This window comes from Myotis yumanensis, unplaced genomic scaffold (assembly GCF_028538775.1).
Source record: "Myotis yumanensis isolate MYYU_CA2020_CCGP unplaced genomic scaffold, mMyoYum1.0.hap1 SCAF_20, whole genome shotgun sequence".
Lineage (NCBI taxonomy): Eukaryota > Metazoa > Chordata > Mammalia > Chiroptera > Vespertilionidae > Myotis > Myotis yumanensis.
The window spans coordinates 2266556-2284399 of record NW_027223771.1 but is presented as its reverse complement, the minus strand read 5'-3'; the positions used below and the strand labels follow the sequence as shown (position 1 = coordinate 2284399).

The 17844-nt window shown below is 56.4% G+C and overlaps 1 protein-coding gene across 2 annotated transcripts; it reads right to left on the bottom strand.

The window, feature by feature from the left end:
- Window positions 1-221: 221 nt before the first annotated feature.
- On the bottom strand, window positions 222-15424 carry RHCG (Rh family C glycoprotein). 2 transcript variants are annotated; one of them, XM_070400492.1, is made up of 11 exons: window positions 15156-15424; window positions 10021-10207; window positions 9030-9180; window positions 8574-8721; window positions 7314-7480; window positions 6912-7049; window positions 6651-6787; window positions 6019-6143; window positions 5737-5810; window positions 2176-2268; window positions 222-634 (listed from the first exon to the last, which is right to left on the bottom strand). In XM_070400492.1, the coding sequence occupies exons 1-10, from the start codon at window positions 15340-15342 to the stop codon at window positions 2200-2202; spliced, it is 1383 nt and encodes a 460-aa protein (XP_070256593.1). In that variant the 5' UTR covers window positions 15343-15424; the 3' UTR covers window positions 222-634; window positions 2176-2199. The 2 variants fall into 2 exon arrangements, with proteins under 2 accessions (XP_070256593.1, XP_070256594.1); XM_070400493.1 differs by having other exon boundaries at window positions 2187-2268.
- Between the last annotated feature and the right edge of the window lie 2420 nt (window positions 15425-17844).

Sequence of the window (17844 nt, the reverse complement as noted above, 5' to 3'; positions counted from 1 at the left end):
CTTGGGGAAATACCCAAGCCCCCAAGCTGAGCCTTGCCAGGGGGCTCCGGGCAGGGGCCGGCTCCAGCACCCCAAATTCTTCCCCCGGAAGCCTGGGGTAATTTCCCTTGCAGTGTGGATGGCAGCTTGGGGTGGGCGGTCACAGGACTGGGGCTGGAAGCCAGGTCTCTGCATCCTGTTCTCCCTCAAACTGTTCCAGTGTTCGCACCCGTGTTACAAAGAACGCCTAGAACTTTTATTCACAGAGGCCGCCATGGGCGTATGGCACAGAGAGGTCGGGGGTGGGGGTGGGAGGGGGGGCAGGGAGCTGGGTCGTGCAGGCCGAGAACCCAGCAGCTGGGGGCTGGCAGTCACGTTGTCGCCCGGGAGGCCTTGGGTCCCCTTCCAGGCTCAGCCCCGCTCCTGCCTGAGTGAGGCCACTGGGAGCCCTGGTGGCCGGCTTCCTGCAGCCGGAACCTGGCCTATCCGCCCACTTTGTCTGCTCCTCCTCCTTCTCCATGTCCAGGCAGCGAAGGGGAGCGAGGGTGGCGGCACCCTGGGCCATGCCAGCAGGCGGGGTGCTGCTCCCCTTGCTCTTACGTGCCCAGCTCGGCCAGCACCGGCTCCTCCTGGGCGCCGGGACTATCTGTGGAGCCTGCAGGGAGAGAGCCGAGAGCAGGGGCCGCGGTCAGGTCCTGCTTAGCCTCGTGGGGCACCTTTCCCTTTAGGGGTGGGGTGAGCACCGGAAGCCACTGGTCACAGCCTGGCCTTTCTCTTTCCTTAAAGCCCCACATCTTCTCCTGCCACGTCACTCAGCCTTTTGCCCCAGACCCAGCTCTTTCCAAGCTCTGGCCTCCAGGAGGGCAAGTGAGGATGACAGGAGCGATGATGATAACCCAGAAAGACCCCAAGTTCATCCACTTGTGAGCTGTGTGACCTGGAAACTCAGAACCTCTCTGAGCCTTAACTCCCTCGTCTATTCAAGGGAGGGGAGGCCCTGGCCGGTTTGGCTCAGTGGATAGAGCGTCGGCCTGCGGACCGAAGGATCCCAGGTTCGAGTCCGGTTGAGGGCAGGTACCATGGCTGCAGGTACCATGGCTGCAGGTACGTGCAGGAGGCAACTGGTCAATGTGTTTTTCTCCCATCGATGTTTCTCTCTGTCTTCCCCTCTCTCTTCCACGCTCTCTGAAAACCAATGGGAAAATATCCACAGGTGAGGAAAGATAAGTAAGTAAATAAAAGAATGGAGGGGAGTAATTGCACCCGTTTTGTGGGGGTCCCTGGAGCGTTGGATGCAGAAGGCTGGAGAAAGGGCTCGGTGCCTCCCCAGAGGGGCAAGGAAATGTGAGTTGACAGAAAGGAGGAAGGAAGGGAGGGTCTTGCTCCAGTTGATGGATTGAATAGAGCCAGTCCTGTCCTCCCCACTTTTATAAATGAGACTCAGGCCCAGCCGGCGTGGCTCAGTGGTTGAGCGTCGACCTATGAACCAGGAGGTCAAGTTCGACTCCCGGTCAGGGCACATGCCCGGGTTGTGGGCTCGATCCCCAGTAGGAGGTATAAGGAGGCAGCCGATCCATGATTCTCTCTCATCATTGATGTTTCTATTTCTCCCTTCCTCTCTGAAATCAATAAAAATATATTTAAAAATAAAAGTAGCCGTGGCCGGTTTGGCTCAGTGGATAGAGCGTCGGCCTTCGGACTGGAGGGTCCCAGGTTCGGTTCCGGTCGGGGCCATGTGCCTTGGTTGCGGGCACGTCCCCAGTGGGAGGTGTGCAGGAGGCGGCTGATCGATGTTTCCCTCTCATTGATGTTTCTGACTCTCTATCTCCCTACCTTCCTCTCTGTAATGAATCAATAAAATATATATTTTTAAAAAAATAAAATAAAAGTAAATAAAAGTAAATGAGACTGAGTCCCTGGAGAGAGGAGAGCCTCAAAGGCACTCGGCTCTGAAGCAGCAAAGCCATCATTCATTCCAGTCCCAGGCACCTCGCCCACATCCCTGTGTGCGCCACCCGGTCTGACCCCGGTCTGACCACCAACGCCAGCGTGCCCACTCCAGGCAGGAGGGCTCTATTCTATTTCTTTGATGCTTTCTCTTTGCCCCTTTGCTGGTGGTATCTGATTCCCAGGGCTGGGCCCCCACTTGGAGAACCTGCCCATCCATCCCCCACTGACAAGCCACGCTCCCCTTACCTGCTTCTCACCTGCCCTGGGAGCTCAGGGTTCTGGTGCCTTGAGGGTAGAGTCCTCATGATGCGAGGCAGCGTTCTTGGGCTCCTCGGGCACCTGCAGAGAGAGGAGGCAGCTCGGAGGAGGACCCGGAGGGCGGGTGTCCCTCATGGAACTAGAACAGCCTGGGCAAGTCGGGAGCCGCAAATGGTGTGTGGCGGGCGCCACCTAGTGGTCATCGTGTGGCGTGCACGCCGAGGAGCAGGGCAGTCTTTACTGTACATCACACCCCTAGTTCCTAGTTCCTGTCCGCCACTGTCCAGGGTGCTGGGCACTCCAGGACTGGACAGAGCGATGGGAAGGCATTCGAGTGTTCTAAATGCACACGAGAGGCTGATCACCCGGCCTGGGGGGATTCCGGTTGTGCCAAACCCACTTGTGTGCCCGGTGAGAGGCAAGACAAGCTCCCGGAACTGCAAGCAGCTCCAAAAGTGAGGTGAGGGCCCTAGCGGGTTTGGCTCAGTAGATAGATAGAGCGTCAGCCTGCAGACTGAAGGGTTCCAGGTTCGATTCCGGTCAAGGGCATGTAGCTTGGTTGCAGGCTCAATTCCTGGCCCCGGTCAGGGCATGTGTGGGAGGCAACCAATCGATGTGTCTCTCTCACATTGGTGTTTCTCTCTCTCCCACTCTCTCTCCCTTCCACTCTCTCTAAAAATCAATGGAAAAGTAAAATAAATATATAAATAAATATATAAATATATATATATACATATATATATTACTAAATAAATACAAATGAAATAAAATAATTCAATGGAAAAATATCCTTGGGTGAGGATTAACAAACAAACAACAACAAATAAAATAAGGTGGGGGAGGCCAGAAGTGGATCCGTCAGTTGTGTCCAGTGGAGAGGGTCAGCCCTGCCTTAGGATTTAATCCTAAAGACTGCTATCTTCCCCCTCTCTCTGGGAAGTCATCTTCTAGATTAACTTCCCAAAGTCCAGCCCAACAGTGGCTCACTTCCTCGGGCACAGGATTCTACTGAGTGTGGCTGAAGGGTATACAGCAGGGGAAAGGTGTGAACTTAGAATCCTATATAATAAAAGGCTAATATGCAAATCGACTGAATGGCAGAACAACCGGTTGCTCTGATGCACACTGAGCACCAGGGGGCAGACACTCAACGCAGGAGCTCCCCCCTGGTGGTCAGTGCACTCCCACAGGTTCATGGCTGTCTAGTGCAGCAGCAGTGGCGGGAGCCTCTCTTACCTCTGCAGCAGTCAGACATCCCCCGCGGGCTCCTGGACTGCGAGAGGGTGCGGCCTGAGCTGAGGGACACACCCCCCAGTGCACGAATTTCATGCACCAAGCCCCTAATAAATTATAAATATCAAAACAGAAACTGGAGCAAACATCTACATAAGGGAATTGATGGTGTTTTCTTAGTTTGTCTCATTAGCATTAAATCCATGTGGGTTGTAACTGTGGTGTCTAAAATAGTTTAAGTTCTGACTTTAAATATGAAGTGAAAATAATTATGCTGCTAAAACAGAGAGTTTAGTGAGAATGAATGAAACCGAACACTTCTGGTGAGAGATAAAGAGAAGGAGCAGGGGACCAAATTGGGTGTATAATACCATCTCGCCTGTGCAAGAAAAATCTAGGCAAATCATTAAAAAAGAAGAAGAAGAAGAAGAAAAAAGACTTGAGCCCTAGCCAGTTTGGCTCGGTGGCTAGAGCATCGGCCTGCGGACTGAAGGGTCCCGGGTTCGATTCCGGTCAAGAGCACATGCCTGGGTTGCGGGCTTGATCCCCAGTAGGGATTGTGCAGGAGGCAACTGATCAGTGATTCTCTTTTATCTTTGATGTTTCTCTCTCTCTCTCTCCCTCTCCCTTCTTCTCTGAAATCAATAAAAATATATTTTAAAAATACAGAACCAAAAGGAAGGCCATCATGGGCAGATCCTCATATCAGGGGCCACAGACACAGGCTAGGTCCCTGTCTGCCATCCTCATCATCTAACAAACACAGGTAAACACCTCCCATATGATTCCTGGGGAGGAAGGACTTCCCGAAGTCACAGGGAGCCCACACCATGGCATGTTTTAAAAGACATCCCACGACTTTCAGCTTCTAGAATGATGTTTGCAGGTTGGGTTTCTGCACAGGTACCCACAGCAGCCCTGGCAGGAGCTGGGAGGGAGCCTCCCCCGTAGAGGCAGCCCTGCTCTTTGGGGGGCGGGGGGCGGGGTCTGCCTTGGGGAACAGGCTCTGGAGGCAGACATGCTCCCCCTGAGTTTCAGATTCAGGAGGGACAAGTTCTCAGGGGCTGCTGATGGAGACCCCACTCTCAGATTCATTGCTCTAGACCAGTGGTCCCCAACCTTTCTGTGGCCACGCCCCACCTAAGCATCTCTAACATCCTGAAGCCCCCCCCCTCCCCCATGACATAGAATTCTTATTATTCAAAAAGTGAGCTCCTATTCATGTGGAGGAAGCCTCAAAGGCCATGAGCTTGGTCTAAACAAGCTTCCAAAGAACATGGCATCCATGACAGAGAAAAATGAAAGAACGGAAGGACAGTTGAAGTACCCAGGAAGAAATCGCTAAGAAATGGTTAAAATAAAATAAGAATAATATGAAGTGATATGAAAAACTAGCAAATAAAGTTTCAAAGCATAGAATAGAGAACTGAAATGCATAAATATGTCACCATGTATATTTATAGACTGTACATGAGGCCCCTAGAGCCAGAAGAAATGCAAAAAGTTCACTTTTTTAAAAATAATATATTTTTATTGATTTCAGAGAGGAAAGGAGAGGGAGAGAGAGATAGAAATATCAATGAAGAGAGAGAATCATTGATCAGCTGCCTCCTGCACGCCCCCTACTGGGGATTGATCACAATCCGGGCATGTGCCCTTGACCAGAATTGAACCCGGGACCCTTCAGTCCGCAGGCCTACGCTCTATCCACTGAGCCACACAGGCTAGGACTAAAGTTTCCTGTTAATAACTCATTCTCAAATTGCCCCTCCTTAAAAGTCAAATTGCCCCCCTACGGGGCATGTGCCCCACGTTGGCAACCATTGCTCTAGATCAGCGGTTCTCAATCTGTGGGTCACGACCCCTTTGGGGGTCAAACGACCCTTTCACAGGGGTCGCCTAGGACCATCAGAAAACACATATATAATTACATATTGTTTTTGTGATTAATCACTATGCTTTAATTATGTTCAATTTGTAACAATGAAAATACGTCCTGCATATCAGATATTTACATGACAATTCATAGCAGTAGCAAAATTGCAGTTATGAAGTAGCCATGAAAATAATTTTATGGTTGGGGGTCACCACAACATGAGGAACTGTATGAAAGGGTCGCGGCATTAGGAAGGTCGAGAACCACTGCTCTAGATTAAAGTCTTCAACCCCAGGAGACACAGCCTCCGGGAGGAAAGAGCAGGTGGTGTGGGCTCCATCCCCACCCCTCAGCGCCTGGCTCCCCAGGCCCCAGCTCAGGGGAGAGGGGGGACAGTGTCCTTGTGCCGGGCTTGGGGGGGACAAGTCCCTAGAACTCACCTCCCAGTAGACCGCATCCTCGAAGCAGTTCTCATCAGAAGCTTGGCCCCAGATGGGTAATTTCAAAATGCTTCCTAAGGAAAGTCAGAGGTCACAAGAGGTCAGAACCCACTTCCTCTCGGCCTAACCCAGCCCTTTCCCTCAGTGGGGACCGTCTCTCCAGGATCCCGGTGGCTCCGGGCTGACCTCTAATTTCTTGGCCCCCCCCCCCAAACCCCCCCCCCCACCACCACCAAGCATCACAACGGCCCCGCCTCCCCTGGCCCAGCCACTCCCACTCACCCACAATGAGGCCGCCCACCAGGGCCATGGCCAGGGACACGAAGATGCCTGCGGCCTGGAAACTGCCCTGCAGGCTCGGGGTCCACTCAGTCTTGAAACCGTCAAAGTTAAAGGCGTGGGCCAGCCTGGGGTGGAGACAGGAGGCAGGTCAGGGCCCCTCAGGGAGGCCACGGAACCCTGTGCTGCCACTCCACAGATGTGAGCGGGCGCCAGTGTTCCACAAGCCCCGGGCCTCAGCCTTGCCATCTGCGAAATGGGGGCATCGGAGCGATCAGACGGTCTCAGAAGTTTGTGGAAGGACAGAGCTTGGGGAGAGAGACCCATGAAAAAAGAGGCGTCCCGTTGGGGAAGGACCAGAAGAGAGACACAGTCTTGGTCCCCTGCATCTCCTCCATCTGTACCCTTCCTTATTTACAAATACATTTTTATTGATTTCAGAGAGGAAGGGAGAGGGAGAGAGATGGAAACATCAGTGATGAGAGAGAATCATGGATCGGCTGCCTCCTGCACGCCCCCTACTGGGGATCGAGCCCGCAACCCGGGCATGTGCCCTGACAGGGAATCTAACCGTGACCTCCTGGTTCATAGGTCGACGCTCAACCCCTGAGCCCCGCCGGCCGGGCCATACGTACCCTTCCTGTCCATAAACTTGAATGTTAGCGCAGGCCGCCGTCACAGCACCCACGATGCCGCCTATGACGCCAGGCATGCCATGAAGGTTGTGGATGCCGCATGTGTCCTGGATCCGTAGGCGGGACTCCAGGAATGGCTGGGGAGGGGGAGGGGTGCTGCTCAGGCCGAGAGCTAAGGCTGGGGGCGGGGAGGCCAGGATTCTGGAGGTCTCAATACAGAGACCCAGGATTCCCCATCCCCCCCTCCGCTCCGAGCCTCACCGTCAGGTACACAAAGCCCAGCGTGGAGACGATGCCGCAGATGAAGCCGACAATGAGGGAGCCGTAAGGCATGAGCATCATCTCGGCGGCGGTGCCCACGGCCACCCCTCCGGCCAGCGTGGCGTTCTGGATGTGCACCTGGGCGGGGCGGGCAGGGCGGGCGGGACGTCAGGCCTCCCGCACGCAGAGCTCTGCGGAAAACCAGCTATGCAATCGGGACAGCTCCTTTCTCTCTGAGCCTCAGTTTCTTCATCCGCGCAATGGGTACAACGATCCTTACGCCGCCTGCCTCACAGAGTCCTTGGAAGGGCCTGGGGATGTGTGTCCACCGGCTGAGCTGCAACCCTCCCCAGGTCCCCACTGCCCCCCCTCCCCCCCCCCCCCCCCCGGCCCCCTGCTCACCATGTCCAGCTTGCCCTTCTTGTGCAGGGCGCTGGACAGCGCCACTGCTGTCAGCACGCAGGCTGCCAAGGAGCAGTAGGTGTTGATGGCCGCTCGGTGCTGGGCGTCTCCGTGATTGGACACAGCCGAGTTGAAGCTGGGCCAGTACATCCAGAGGAAGAGGGTGCCTGGCCAGACCAGACGGGGCCGGGGGCGGGAGAAGAGGCGTTAGATGGGTGGGCCATGCCCAGCTGTCTCCTGTCCCTGTCCCTGTACTCATGCTGGGGGCTCTTCTTTTTTTTTAAATATATTTTTATTGATTTTTCACAGAGAGGAAGGGAGAGGGATAGAGTTAGAAACATCGATGAGAGAGAAACATCGATTCAGCTGCCTCCTGCACACCCCCCCACTGGGGATGGGCCCACAGCCAAGGTACATGCCCTTGACCGGAATCGAACCTGGGACCCTTCAGTCCGCAGGCCGACGCTCTATCCACTGAACCAAACCGGTCAGGGCCTGGGGGCTCTTCTTGAAGGCCGCCCCCCCTGCCTGGCTCACTACCTCACTTCCACTTACCTTCCTCTCTGCCCCAGGAAGTCTTACCCCACCCATGACTGAGCTATCTGCCCCCCACCTGCTCCCACCACACCACGGGGGAGTCTTTCTCTCCCGGGAGGGAGAGGTTATCTCTTCCATGACACTGTGAGTCACTCCCTGAATGCAGGGCTAGGTTTTTTGTTGTTGTTGCTAATCCTCACCCGAGGATATTTTCCCATTGATTTTTAGGGAGAGTGGAAGGGAAGGAGAGAGACAGAGAGAAAGATCGATGTGAGAGAAACACATCCATTGGTTGCCTCCTGTCTGAGCTCTGATGAGGGCCTGGGCGGGGGGAGGAGCCTGCAACTGAGGTACATGCCCTTGACCGGAATCGAACCCAGGACCCTTCGGTCCGCAGGCCGACGCTCTATCCACTGAGCCACACCGGCTAGGCTTTAAGAGACCAGAGTGGGTGGTGGACATGTGCGTTCTCTGGAATGAATGGACACAGGGAGGAGATGGAGCACCCCGCCCTGGCCCCAGGATGGGAACCACAGTGTCGGCCCCGGGGCAGCCTGGGGAAAGCACAGGGTGGCTGCCCAAAGCATCGGAGATTCTGGAATGGTCCGTGAGCACCCCTCCCTCCCCCCACGGGGAACCGGCAGCGACCGCCATGTGGAGATCAGTGTGACCGCGGCGGCCCTCAGGCATCACGCGGGCCCTCGATCCCTGTGGCAGACTCACCGATCATGGCGAAGAGGTCCGAGTGGTACACAGCGCTCTGCCTGGCCTTGCTCTGGTACAGGTTGGGCCGGTAGAGGACCCAGGTCACTGTGAGCCCAAAGTAGGCGCCGAATGTGTGGATGGTCATGGAGCCCCCTGCGTCCTTCACCTTGGGTACAAGGGGCCAGTCACGCTCTGATGTCCTCCCCCCCACCCCCACGCCCTCGCCAAGCCACGCACAGACAATGCCCAGCTGTCTCTGACTTCACGAGCCTGGGACTCCCACAGACCAATGCACTGGGGAGGGGAGAACGTGGGGGTCCCTGAGCTCAGGCTGTACGCATGCCCAATATATGTCACGTGCCAAGGTTGAACGGAATCCAGCTGGCATGTCTCCCCAGCCCTCTCTCTCGCTACCCCTCTGGGGTCTCCCCAAGTGTCCCCTCCACCTTCACCCCCACTCCGACCCCTGCTCACATTGAGCAGGCTGAGGAGGATGAACTCATTCACTGAGAACAGGGTCACTTGGAAGAGAGTCATGATGAGCAGCTGGACAGGGCTGACCTTGCCCAGAATTGCCCCGAAGGCCACGCAGACTGAGCCCACGCAGAAGTCGGCGTTGATGAGGCTGTGGGGAGACAGGTCCGGGAGGGGCTCAGGGGCTGCGGTGTCTCAGGGCAATTTCCCTGTGTCAGGACGAAGGACCCAGTCCCCGCCCCTGGAAGGGAGCCGCTGAGCTGTCTGCAGCCTCAGACTTGCGGGGAGGGGGAGGGAGACACCCTTAGAACACCCAGCCATCCTGGAGACTCGCTGATCGGGAAGCGGAGTGTGTGTGTGTGTGTGCACGTGTGGTGTCTGTCACAGGCTCCAGGCTCGGGGTACCCAGGTTGGATGATGAGGAGTGGGCTCAAAGCCCCCAAACTCCGAGGCCCCGCCCCCGGGCCCACCCTCACCCTCACCCTCACCCTCACCCTCACCCTCACCTAGACACCGCCCCTGGACCTGCCTCTTACACAGGCCCCGCCCCATCCCGCCCCTCACTCAGGCCCCGCCCCCAGCCTGCCCCACCACCCCTGGGGCCGCCTTTAATACAGGCCCCGCCTCTCCCAGAGGCCCCGCCCCTCACCCAGCTCCACCACTCAGACCCCTGGACCTGCCTCTTACACAGGCCCCGCCCCTCACCCAGGCCCCGCCCCCAGCCTGCCCCACCACCCAGACACCACCCCTGGACCAGCCTTTAATACAGGCCCCGCCTCTCCCAGAGGCCCCGCCCCTCACCCAGCTCCACCACTCAGACCCCTGGGCCCGCCTTTCATATGGCCCCACCCACATCCGGCCCCTCACCCAGACCCCGCCCCCAATCTGCCCCACCACCCAGACACCACCCCTGAGCCCGCCTCTCGCCCAGGCCCCGCCCCTCGCGAGGCCCCGCCCCTCAGACACCGGGCCCCGCCCCCGCCGCACTCACTTCTCCACGCCGACGAGAATGTAGCCGTCGTGGAAGGAGTGAAACCAGCCCTGCATCAGCAGCGCCCACTGGATGCCGAAGGCCGCCAGCAGGAAGTTGAAGCCCACGGAGCTGTAGCCATAGCGCTGCAGGAAGGTCATGAGGAAGCCGAAGCCCACGAAGATCATCACGTGCACGTCCTGGAAGCCTGCGGGGAGAGTGCAGGCGCGGGTGATGCCAGTTCTCGCTCATCAGTGACGTTTTCTCTCTCCCTTCCTCTCAGAAATCAATAAAAATACATTTTTTAAAAATTAAGGCGGTTCTCTCTCTCAGGACATGCCTCTTCTTTCTTGTCTAGTTCTCATTACAGTTTGCAGGCCCACGCCTGCTGTGTTCACTCTGGTGTTGCCCAGCACGAAGTGCCACGAAGACTCTCCATAAATATCCATGAATGCCGGGCCGGCATGGCTCAGCGGTTGAGCATCGACCTCTGAACCAGCAGGTCCCGGTTCGATTCCAGGTCAGGGCAGGCGCCCCGGTTGCGGGCTCGCTCCCCAGTGTGTGGCGTGCAGGAGGCAGCCGATCCATGATTCTCATCATGGATGTTTTTGTCTCTCTCTCCTCCCTTCCTCTGAAATCAATATTTAAACAAATAAATAGGCCTAACCGGTTTGGCTCAGCGGATAGAGCGTCAGCCCGCAGACTCAAGGGTCCCAGGTTCGATTCCGGTCAAGGGCATGTACCTTGGTTGCGGGCACATCCCCAGTGGGGAGTGTGCAGGAGGCAGATGATTGATGTTTCTCTCTCGTCGATGTTTCTAACTCTCTATCCCTCTCCCTTCCTCTTTGTAAAAAATCAATAAAACATATTTTTAAAAAACTGAATAAATAAATATCCATGAATGAAGGAGTGGTTGTGGTGGGTCCCTCAGCAGCACCCAGATGTGCCCGCTGGGCAGCAGTCAGAGAAGCCCAGGTGGGAATTCACAGGCAGGTGAGGCAGCAGCCCCATAAAGGCGGAGAGGCCCTGGTGCCCACTGCAGCCTGGCCACGGCGGGGGGCAGCCACGGGGAACGGGCGCACTGCAGGGTAGGGGCAGGGGAGCGGGCACGCAAGCTGCTGCAGGAGAGCTGTGGGTCTCCTGAGCTCTCAGCTTCTGTGTGCAGACCTGTATGAGCTTTCACAGACGGCAGCTCGCCGGGCGTTCACAGCACCTGCCTCTGACTCCGTGTCTTACCGCATTTCATGGGTCATCATGTTTCCAACTGCGGTGGGGACACGGAGCTAATGGGTGTGAAGCAGCGTGCCTGGCACGGTGGTTATTCTTGGGAAGGACAGACGGGATGGGTGACAGACCGTAGGAGAGGTGTGAGGCAGCGGGAGGTGACATCTTCAGACCACAGCTCAGGGAGGGGAGCTGGCGGGGCTGTTGATAAACACAGGGAAGTGGGAAGAGGTTGCGGGGTGGGAGGGAGTGCTGGGTCTGGTGCTGGCTGGGGGGGGTTGGAGATGACCCCGGGCAGGGCCGGGGGTGGGGGTGGTGAGGGATGGGCAGGGTGGCATGAAGGAGTGGGGGTTGGCTGGCTGCGCGGGTGGGAGCTGGGGTCTGAGATTGGGCAGGCCTGCAAATAGAGCTGTGAGTCAGAAAGTGAAAGCGATGAGAGGGCGACAGAAGCTGAGAACTGGCAGGGAGGTGGGAGGAACAGAATCTGGGGGCCTTTGGAGGAGAGGGGTGTCAGCTGTCTTGTGGAATGAGGACCCTGGGGGCAGGGGCAAGGCTGAAAAGAGGATGGGGGGGGATGGGGAACCCCACTAGATACGTGTGTGGCTTGAGAGCAGGGACAGGGAGCCCTCTGCTTCCCATGCTGTCCCCCTCTCTCCTGTCCTTCTCCCTGCCTCTGTGGGTGCCCTGACCTCCCCCAGACCCTGTCTGGGGTTGTCTGTTCTCCCCTTCCCTCAGGCACATGGAGGCCAGCTCCCCTCCCCACTGCCTTGGGTACCTCCTCAATTCATTCTCTTGCTCCCTTTCTCTTTACCTCCCAAACTGGTCCTAATTTACAACCCAAACCTACAAGTTTATTAATGTATCTATACTAATAAAAGGGTAATATGCTAATTAGACCAGACATCTTCTGGATGTCCTTCTGGACAAAGCCTCGGTGGCCGGGGCTGAGGCAGAGGCGGTTAGGGGCAACCAGGCCGGCAGGGGAAAGCAGTTAGGGGTGACCAGACTGGCAGGGGAGGGCAGTTAGGGGTGACCAGGCAGACAGGCAGAGTGGTTAGGGGCGATCAGGCAGGTAGGCAGGTGAGTGGTTAGGAGCCAGCGGTCCCGGATTGTGAGACATCCGGGCCATCAGACATGCCTGAGAGGTCCTGGAATGGAGAGGGTGCAGGCCAGGCTGAGGGACCCCCCACCCCCATGCATGAATTTTGTGCACTGGGCCTCTAGTGTTTCATAAAGCTTGCTGCTACCTAAAATGCTTTTATTTTTGTTTAATATATATCTTTATTAATTTCAGAGAGGAAGAGAGAGGGAAAGAGATAGAAACATCAATGATGAGAGAGAATCATTGATTGGCTGCCTCCTCCGTGTCCCCTGCAGGGGATCAGCTGACAACCCAGGCATGTGCCCTTGACCGGAATTGAACCTGGGACCCTTCAGTCCGAAAGCTGACGCTCTATCCATTGAGCGAAACCTGTTAGGGCTAAAATGCTTTTAATAATAATGGTTTAAGCCCTGGCCTGTGTGGCTCAGTTGGTTGGGCATTGTCCTGTGCACTGAGAGGTTGCTGGTTCGATTCTGGTCAAGGGCACATGCCTGGTTGTGGGCTCCATCCCCAGTAAGGGGCGTGCAGGAGGCAGCTGACTGATGATGTTTCTCATTGATGTTTCTATCTCTCTCTCTCCCTTCCTCTCTCTCTCTCAAAAAAAAAAATCAGTTAAAAAATGGTTTGAAAGTTCAGACTGTACGACCTTCAAGGACATAACCTCTGATCTGTTGTGTCTTTCCCCGTAACATGGGGAGTCATGGCGGTGCTCAGGTAGGGCTCACTGCTAGGGTTTCAGGTGCACATTTAGTGAGGTGATCCAACCAGCGCCCAGACATAAGCCTGGCTCTTTAGCAATTGCTCAATCCTGTTAGCTACTGTTTCTCTTTTTCTCTTTCAGGACTGACCAGCTTTGCATCCATTGAGTTCGAGACTTGCTGAATGAAGGTCAGTGGAAGTTAGTAAGACACCCCTAATGCCCACTCTTTCCCCAGCCTGGGGGTGGAGGGGTGGCGGGAGACTCAAGCAGCCCCGCCCAGAACCAATTCTCTCAACCTGGGGTCCCTGTGGGGCAGGGTGGCACACTGGCTGCCATCCTGAGAGCTGCCACCAGGGGGCACCAGTACACAGCTGCTCTCACTCTCCGAGTCCGCACCTGCTTCCTAGCTCTCTCTTCCCTCCCGGGATAGTTCTCAGAAATCTCCAAAATCTGAAGACAAAGTTGCCCACCCCAATGGGCCACGGCAGCCCAGTGGTGCCCCAAAGCTCTGCAGGCCAGCCCAGCCTAAACTGCTCCCTTTGGGGACCGCTGGCCCATCCCTCAGTTCCCCAAGGCTCTGTGCTCATCTCTCCCACACTCAGGGCCACCCGCAGAATCATGCCATTGCTGCAAAATCTCTTGAGGACGTAGCCAGGGGCTGGCAATGCCACAGAGTATGGGGGGAGGGAAGCAGGTGGGCTGTGGGAGGGTGGGGGAGGGCGTGGCTCCATCCCTGCAGGTGCCACTGACCAGCTGAGAGCTTTGGGTAAATCTCTAAGCTCCGTTTCCTGCACCACAACACAGGAACAAATGCCACACCAGAGAGCATTTACAATGCAAAAGACCCTGGTAAGTGGGGACAGCCCAAAGGAAGTGCAGTGCTATGAGTTGAAACCAATATTCAGGGAGCTATGCCTTGGTTACCTATCGAAAGAAATGTTCAGCCTCCATTTAAATACAGTCATCGACGGAGCACTCACTCCCTTATGAGGAAACGCGATACCAGCATTTACTGTCCTCTCACTCGGTGCCAGGAGATGTGTCCTACCAGGCACCTGCCACCTTGCATCTTCCTAAAGGACCTGTGCATTCAATAACATGCCCATTTCACAGATGGGCATGCTGAGGCTCAGAGTGGCTCAGAGTGGCTGGGGAGTGGGCTCACTCCATTTAGTGATGGGCCCAGATCTGTTTCATTCCAAAGTGCAGGCCGTACTGCCCTCTGTTCGTGGGACAGCTTGAATGGGGGCCGTCCTCCCAACTCCTGTGTTGAGTGCTTTTCTAGTAATTTTCCATCGTGAAGTGAGGATTCCATGCCCGGCACTGTCCCTGATTTGTCATCCTCATTCCACAGGTGAGGACATTTGCCTAAAGCCACCCACCTGGGGAATGGCAGAGGCATTGAGCAGTGAGGTCTGGTGATGCCAAGGCAGGCTCTTAACCTCGGCACTTGGGTACCTGAGAATTTGGGGGTGCTCCCTCTCCCAGACAAAGCGGGTGGGGCCACGGACCCACACACCTCTCCTCTCTCCCAGCAGGAGGCCTGGCAGGCCAAGGAGCCATCCCTGTGGCCCTAGACAAGGACAGGATGGCACAGCTGGGCAAGGGAGCCAGGGTCACCCCCTGGCTGGTGACTAAGATGGGGGGCTTATGTCTTTTGGGGACACCAGGCAGGCCTCTCTAACAAGGAGGTTGGGGGGACACCTGGATGAGCTCACCCAGGTGAGTGAGAGTTCCCTATAGAGTGGAAGAGAGAGACATCCATGTGAGAGAAACACATGGATTGGTTGCCTCCTGCATGCACCCTGAACAGGGCCCCTCTGGGGAGGAGCCTGCAATCGAGGTATGTTCCCTTGACCAGGGAATCGAACCTGGGACTCTTCCATCCGCAGGCCGACGCTCTATCCACTGAGCCAAACCGGCTAGGGCCCCTATTACCTTTTCCACAGGGAAAAAAGGAGTTTGTGCACATCTGGCCAGTTCTCCAGCGAGATTCCTAGAGAGGAGCCCAGACTGTGAGCGGCATCTCCTGTGCGCTTGCCCTGGTTCCCAGCGCCCGAGCTCCGGGCCGGGTGGGGACCGGCCGGCCCGGATGCGCTGTCCCTGGGCCTCCAGGGCGGCGGCACTTACTAGGGTAGCGATAGTAGAAGTCGTTCTCCAGGTCGCTGGACCGGTTCCCGGGCTCCTTCCCCTCGATCCAATGGGCGTCAGCCTCGGGGCTGTAGCGCACGAACACGCCGAAGAGGACCACCATGGCCACCTGCAGCAGCAGGCAGGTGAGCGGCAGCCGCCAGCGCAGGTTGGTGTTCCAGGCCATGCTGCGGGGACCCCTGGGCGCTGCGGGAACCCCTGGCCGGGCGCTGCGGGGACCCCTGGCCGCTGCGGGGACTCGGGCAGGGCGCGCTCCGGCCGGAATCCGGCGCTCAGAGGCGGACGGGTTTATAAAACCCAGGCAGGGGCGGGGGCGGGGCGGCCCCAGCGAGTTGTGGAACTGCTGACCCAGGTGCCGCCCCGATCGCTGGCGCCCAGCCCGGGAGGGGACCCGCGGCCCGGATCCCGCCTTCCCCCAATCCCCACCCCCCGCCCCGGCCTCGTCACCGGGGGCCCAGAGGCGCCGGCGCTGGGAAAAGGAACAGCAGCGAAAGCAGGGCCCACAGGGCAATGGGTAGGGGCGCCCTGACCTCTGTGGAGACCCCTTCATATGCCTCCTGGGGTACCCCCCCTTTAAAATATATATATTTTTATTGACTTCAGAGAGGAAGGAAGAGGGAGAGAGAGATAGAAACATCAGTGATGGGAGAGAATCATTGATTGGCTGCTTCCCGCACGCCCCCAACTGGGGACCGAGCCAGCAACCCAGGCATGTGCCCTTGAGCCAGAATCCAACCTGGGACCCTTCAGTCTGCAGGCCGACGCTCTATCCACTGAGCCAAGCCGGCCAGGGCTACAACATCATTTTATTTTATTTTATTTTTTAACAATTTTAATTTTGTGTATGTTCTCTTTTGTCCCTTTTATTTATTTATTTTTAAAAATATATTTTATTGATTTTTTACAGAGAGGAAGGGAGAGGGATAGAGAGTTAGAAACATTGATCAGCTGCCTCTTGCACACCCCCTACTGGAGATGTGCCCGCAACCAAGTTACATGCCCTTGACTGGAATTGAACCTGGGACCCTTCAGTCCGCAGGCCGACGCTCTATCCACTGAGCCAAGCCGGCCAGGGCTACAACATCATTTTAAATGGCAGTATAGGCCATGCTCTATGGAGCCAATGCCTGGTATTGGACAGTGAGGTTGCTTTTCATTTGATTGGGATGATAAATGTTGCTGTCATGAACATCCGGGTACAAAAGTCTTTGCACAGGCTTCAGTGAATTCCCAGAGGCAGGCTTGTTTTGAGGCAAATTGTTACATGTCCCCCCAAACAAAGCACGCACCTCATGACTCAGGTATGAGAGTGGTACCCATGCCTCCTCCCTGATGCTGGATTTGGAAAAAAAAAAATTGTTGCCAGTTTGGATCCCAGATTTGTAAAAGCCACCAATGCCACATACAATGCCTGGAGCTGAGCGCCTGACCAGTGTGCTGGGGGCTGGACCGTGGCTCACTGCACCAGCACAGGGCACCGGGGTGTCCCCTCTCCCTTCCTAGGAGAAGCAGCCTGCTTCAAGACACAGCCAGCCCCAGCCAGTTTGGCTCAATGGATAGAGCATCGGCCTGGGGCCTGAGGGGTCCTGGGTTCGATTCCAGTCAGGGGCACAGGCCCGGGTTGTGGGCTCGATCCCCAGTGAGGAGGTGTGTAGGAAGCAGTTGATCCATGATTCTTTCTCATCATTGATGTTTCTCTCTCTCTCTCCCTCTTTCTTCCTCTCTGAAATCAATAACAATATATTATACTGGAGGCCCGGTGCACGAAATTTGTGCACTTGGGGGGGGGGGAGGCCAAGGGACCCCACCGGTGCATGATCAGGGCCGGGGAGGGACACGGGAGGTTGGCCAGCTGAGGAGGGACCACGGGAGGGCTCCAGGGCATGTCCGGCCCATCTCACTCAGTCCTGATCAGCCGGACTCCAGCAGCAAGCTAACCTACCAGTCAGAGCATCTGCCCACTGGTGGTCAGTGCAGGTCATAGCAACATGTCGACTGTCTGTCCCCTGGTAGTCAGTGCATGTCATAGTGAGCAGTTGAGTGGCAATAGCATATCATTAGCATATTACCCTTTGATTGGTTGAACGGCCCACCCGATGACTGGACACTTAGCATATTAGGCTTTTATTATATAGGACTAGAGGCCCGGTGCACAAAAATTTGTGCACTCAGGGGGCGTCCCTCAGCAGAAGCAAGCATTTTCCTAGGTAGTTGAGGGCTTGGGGGTCGGGGGGACATGGGGTGATCAAAGTGGGCTTCATGGAAGAGGTGAGTTGATCTGGGCTTTGCAGAGCAATTAAGAGGTCGACCTTCCCCCTTTGCCCTTTGCCCTCTGGCTTTGTTCTCTCTCATCCACCTCCCACTCGAGGATCCTAGGATTCTAGGCCACCCTCCCCACCCCAGCCCCATGATTCTCCTGACCATCAGGAGGCTGGAGTTCTAGGTTCGACCTCTGAGACCGGGGTTCAAGAAACAGGTTGCTCAGGTTGATGGGGCCAGGCAGGTGTTTCCCCGGGAAGCCAGCCACTTCCTCCCAAACGTGGGTGCCTAAATGAGCAGGGATGACAGGGAGGGTGACTGGGACCGGATGGTGCCCTCCCCAGGGGCGAGGGGCGGGGCATCACAGCCATATTGACAGACAAGGGGGTTGCGGGTGGGGGGCTGTGGG

What these genes read in the sequence shown, in the direction of transcription:
- RHCG (XM_070400492.1), bottom strand. Translation starts at nt 15,342, where the DNA reads ATGGCCTGGAACACCAACCTGCGCTGGCGGCTGCCGCTCACCTGCCTG. An exon ending in TCCTCCTCAGCCTGCTCAAT is followed by an intron (nt 8,722 to 9,029) that starts GTGAGCAGGGGT and finishes CTTGTACCCAAG; the next exon opens with GTGAAGGACGCAGGGGGCTC. An exon ending in CAAGTTTATGGACAGGAAGG is followed by an intron (nt 6,144 to 6,650) that starts GTACGTATGGCC and finishes TCTCCACCCCAG; the next exon opens with GCTGGCCCACGCCTTTAACT.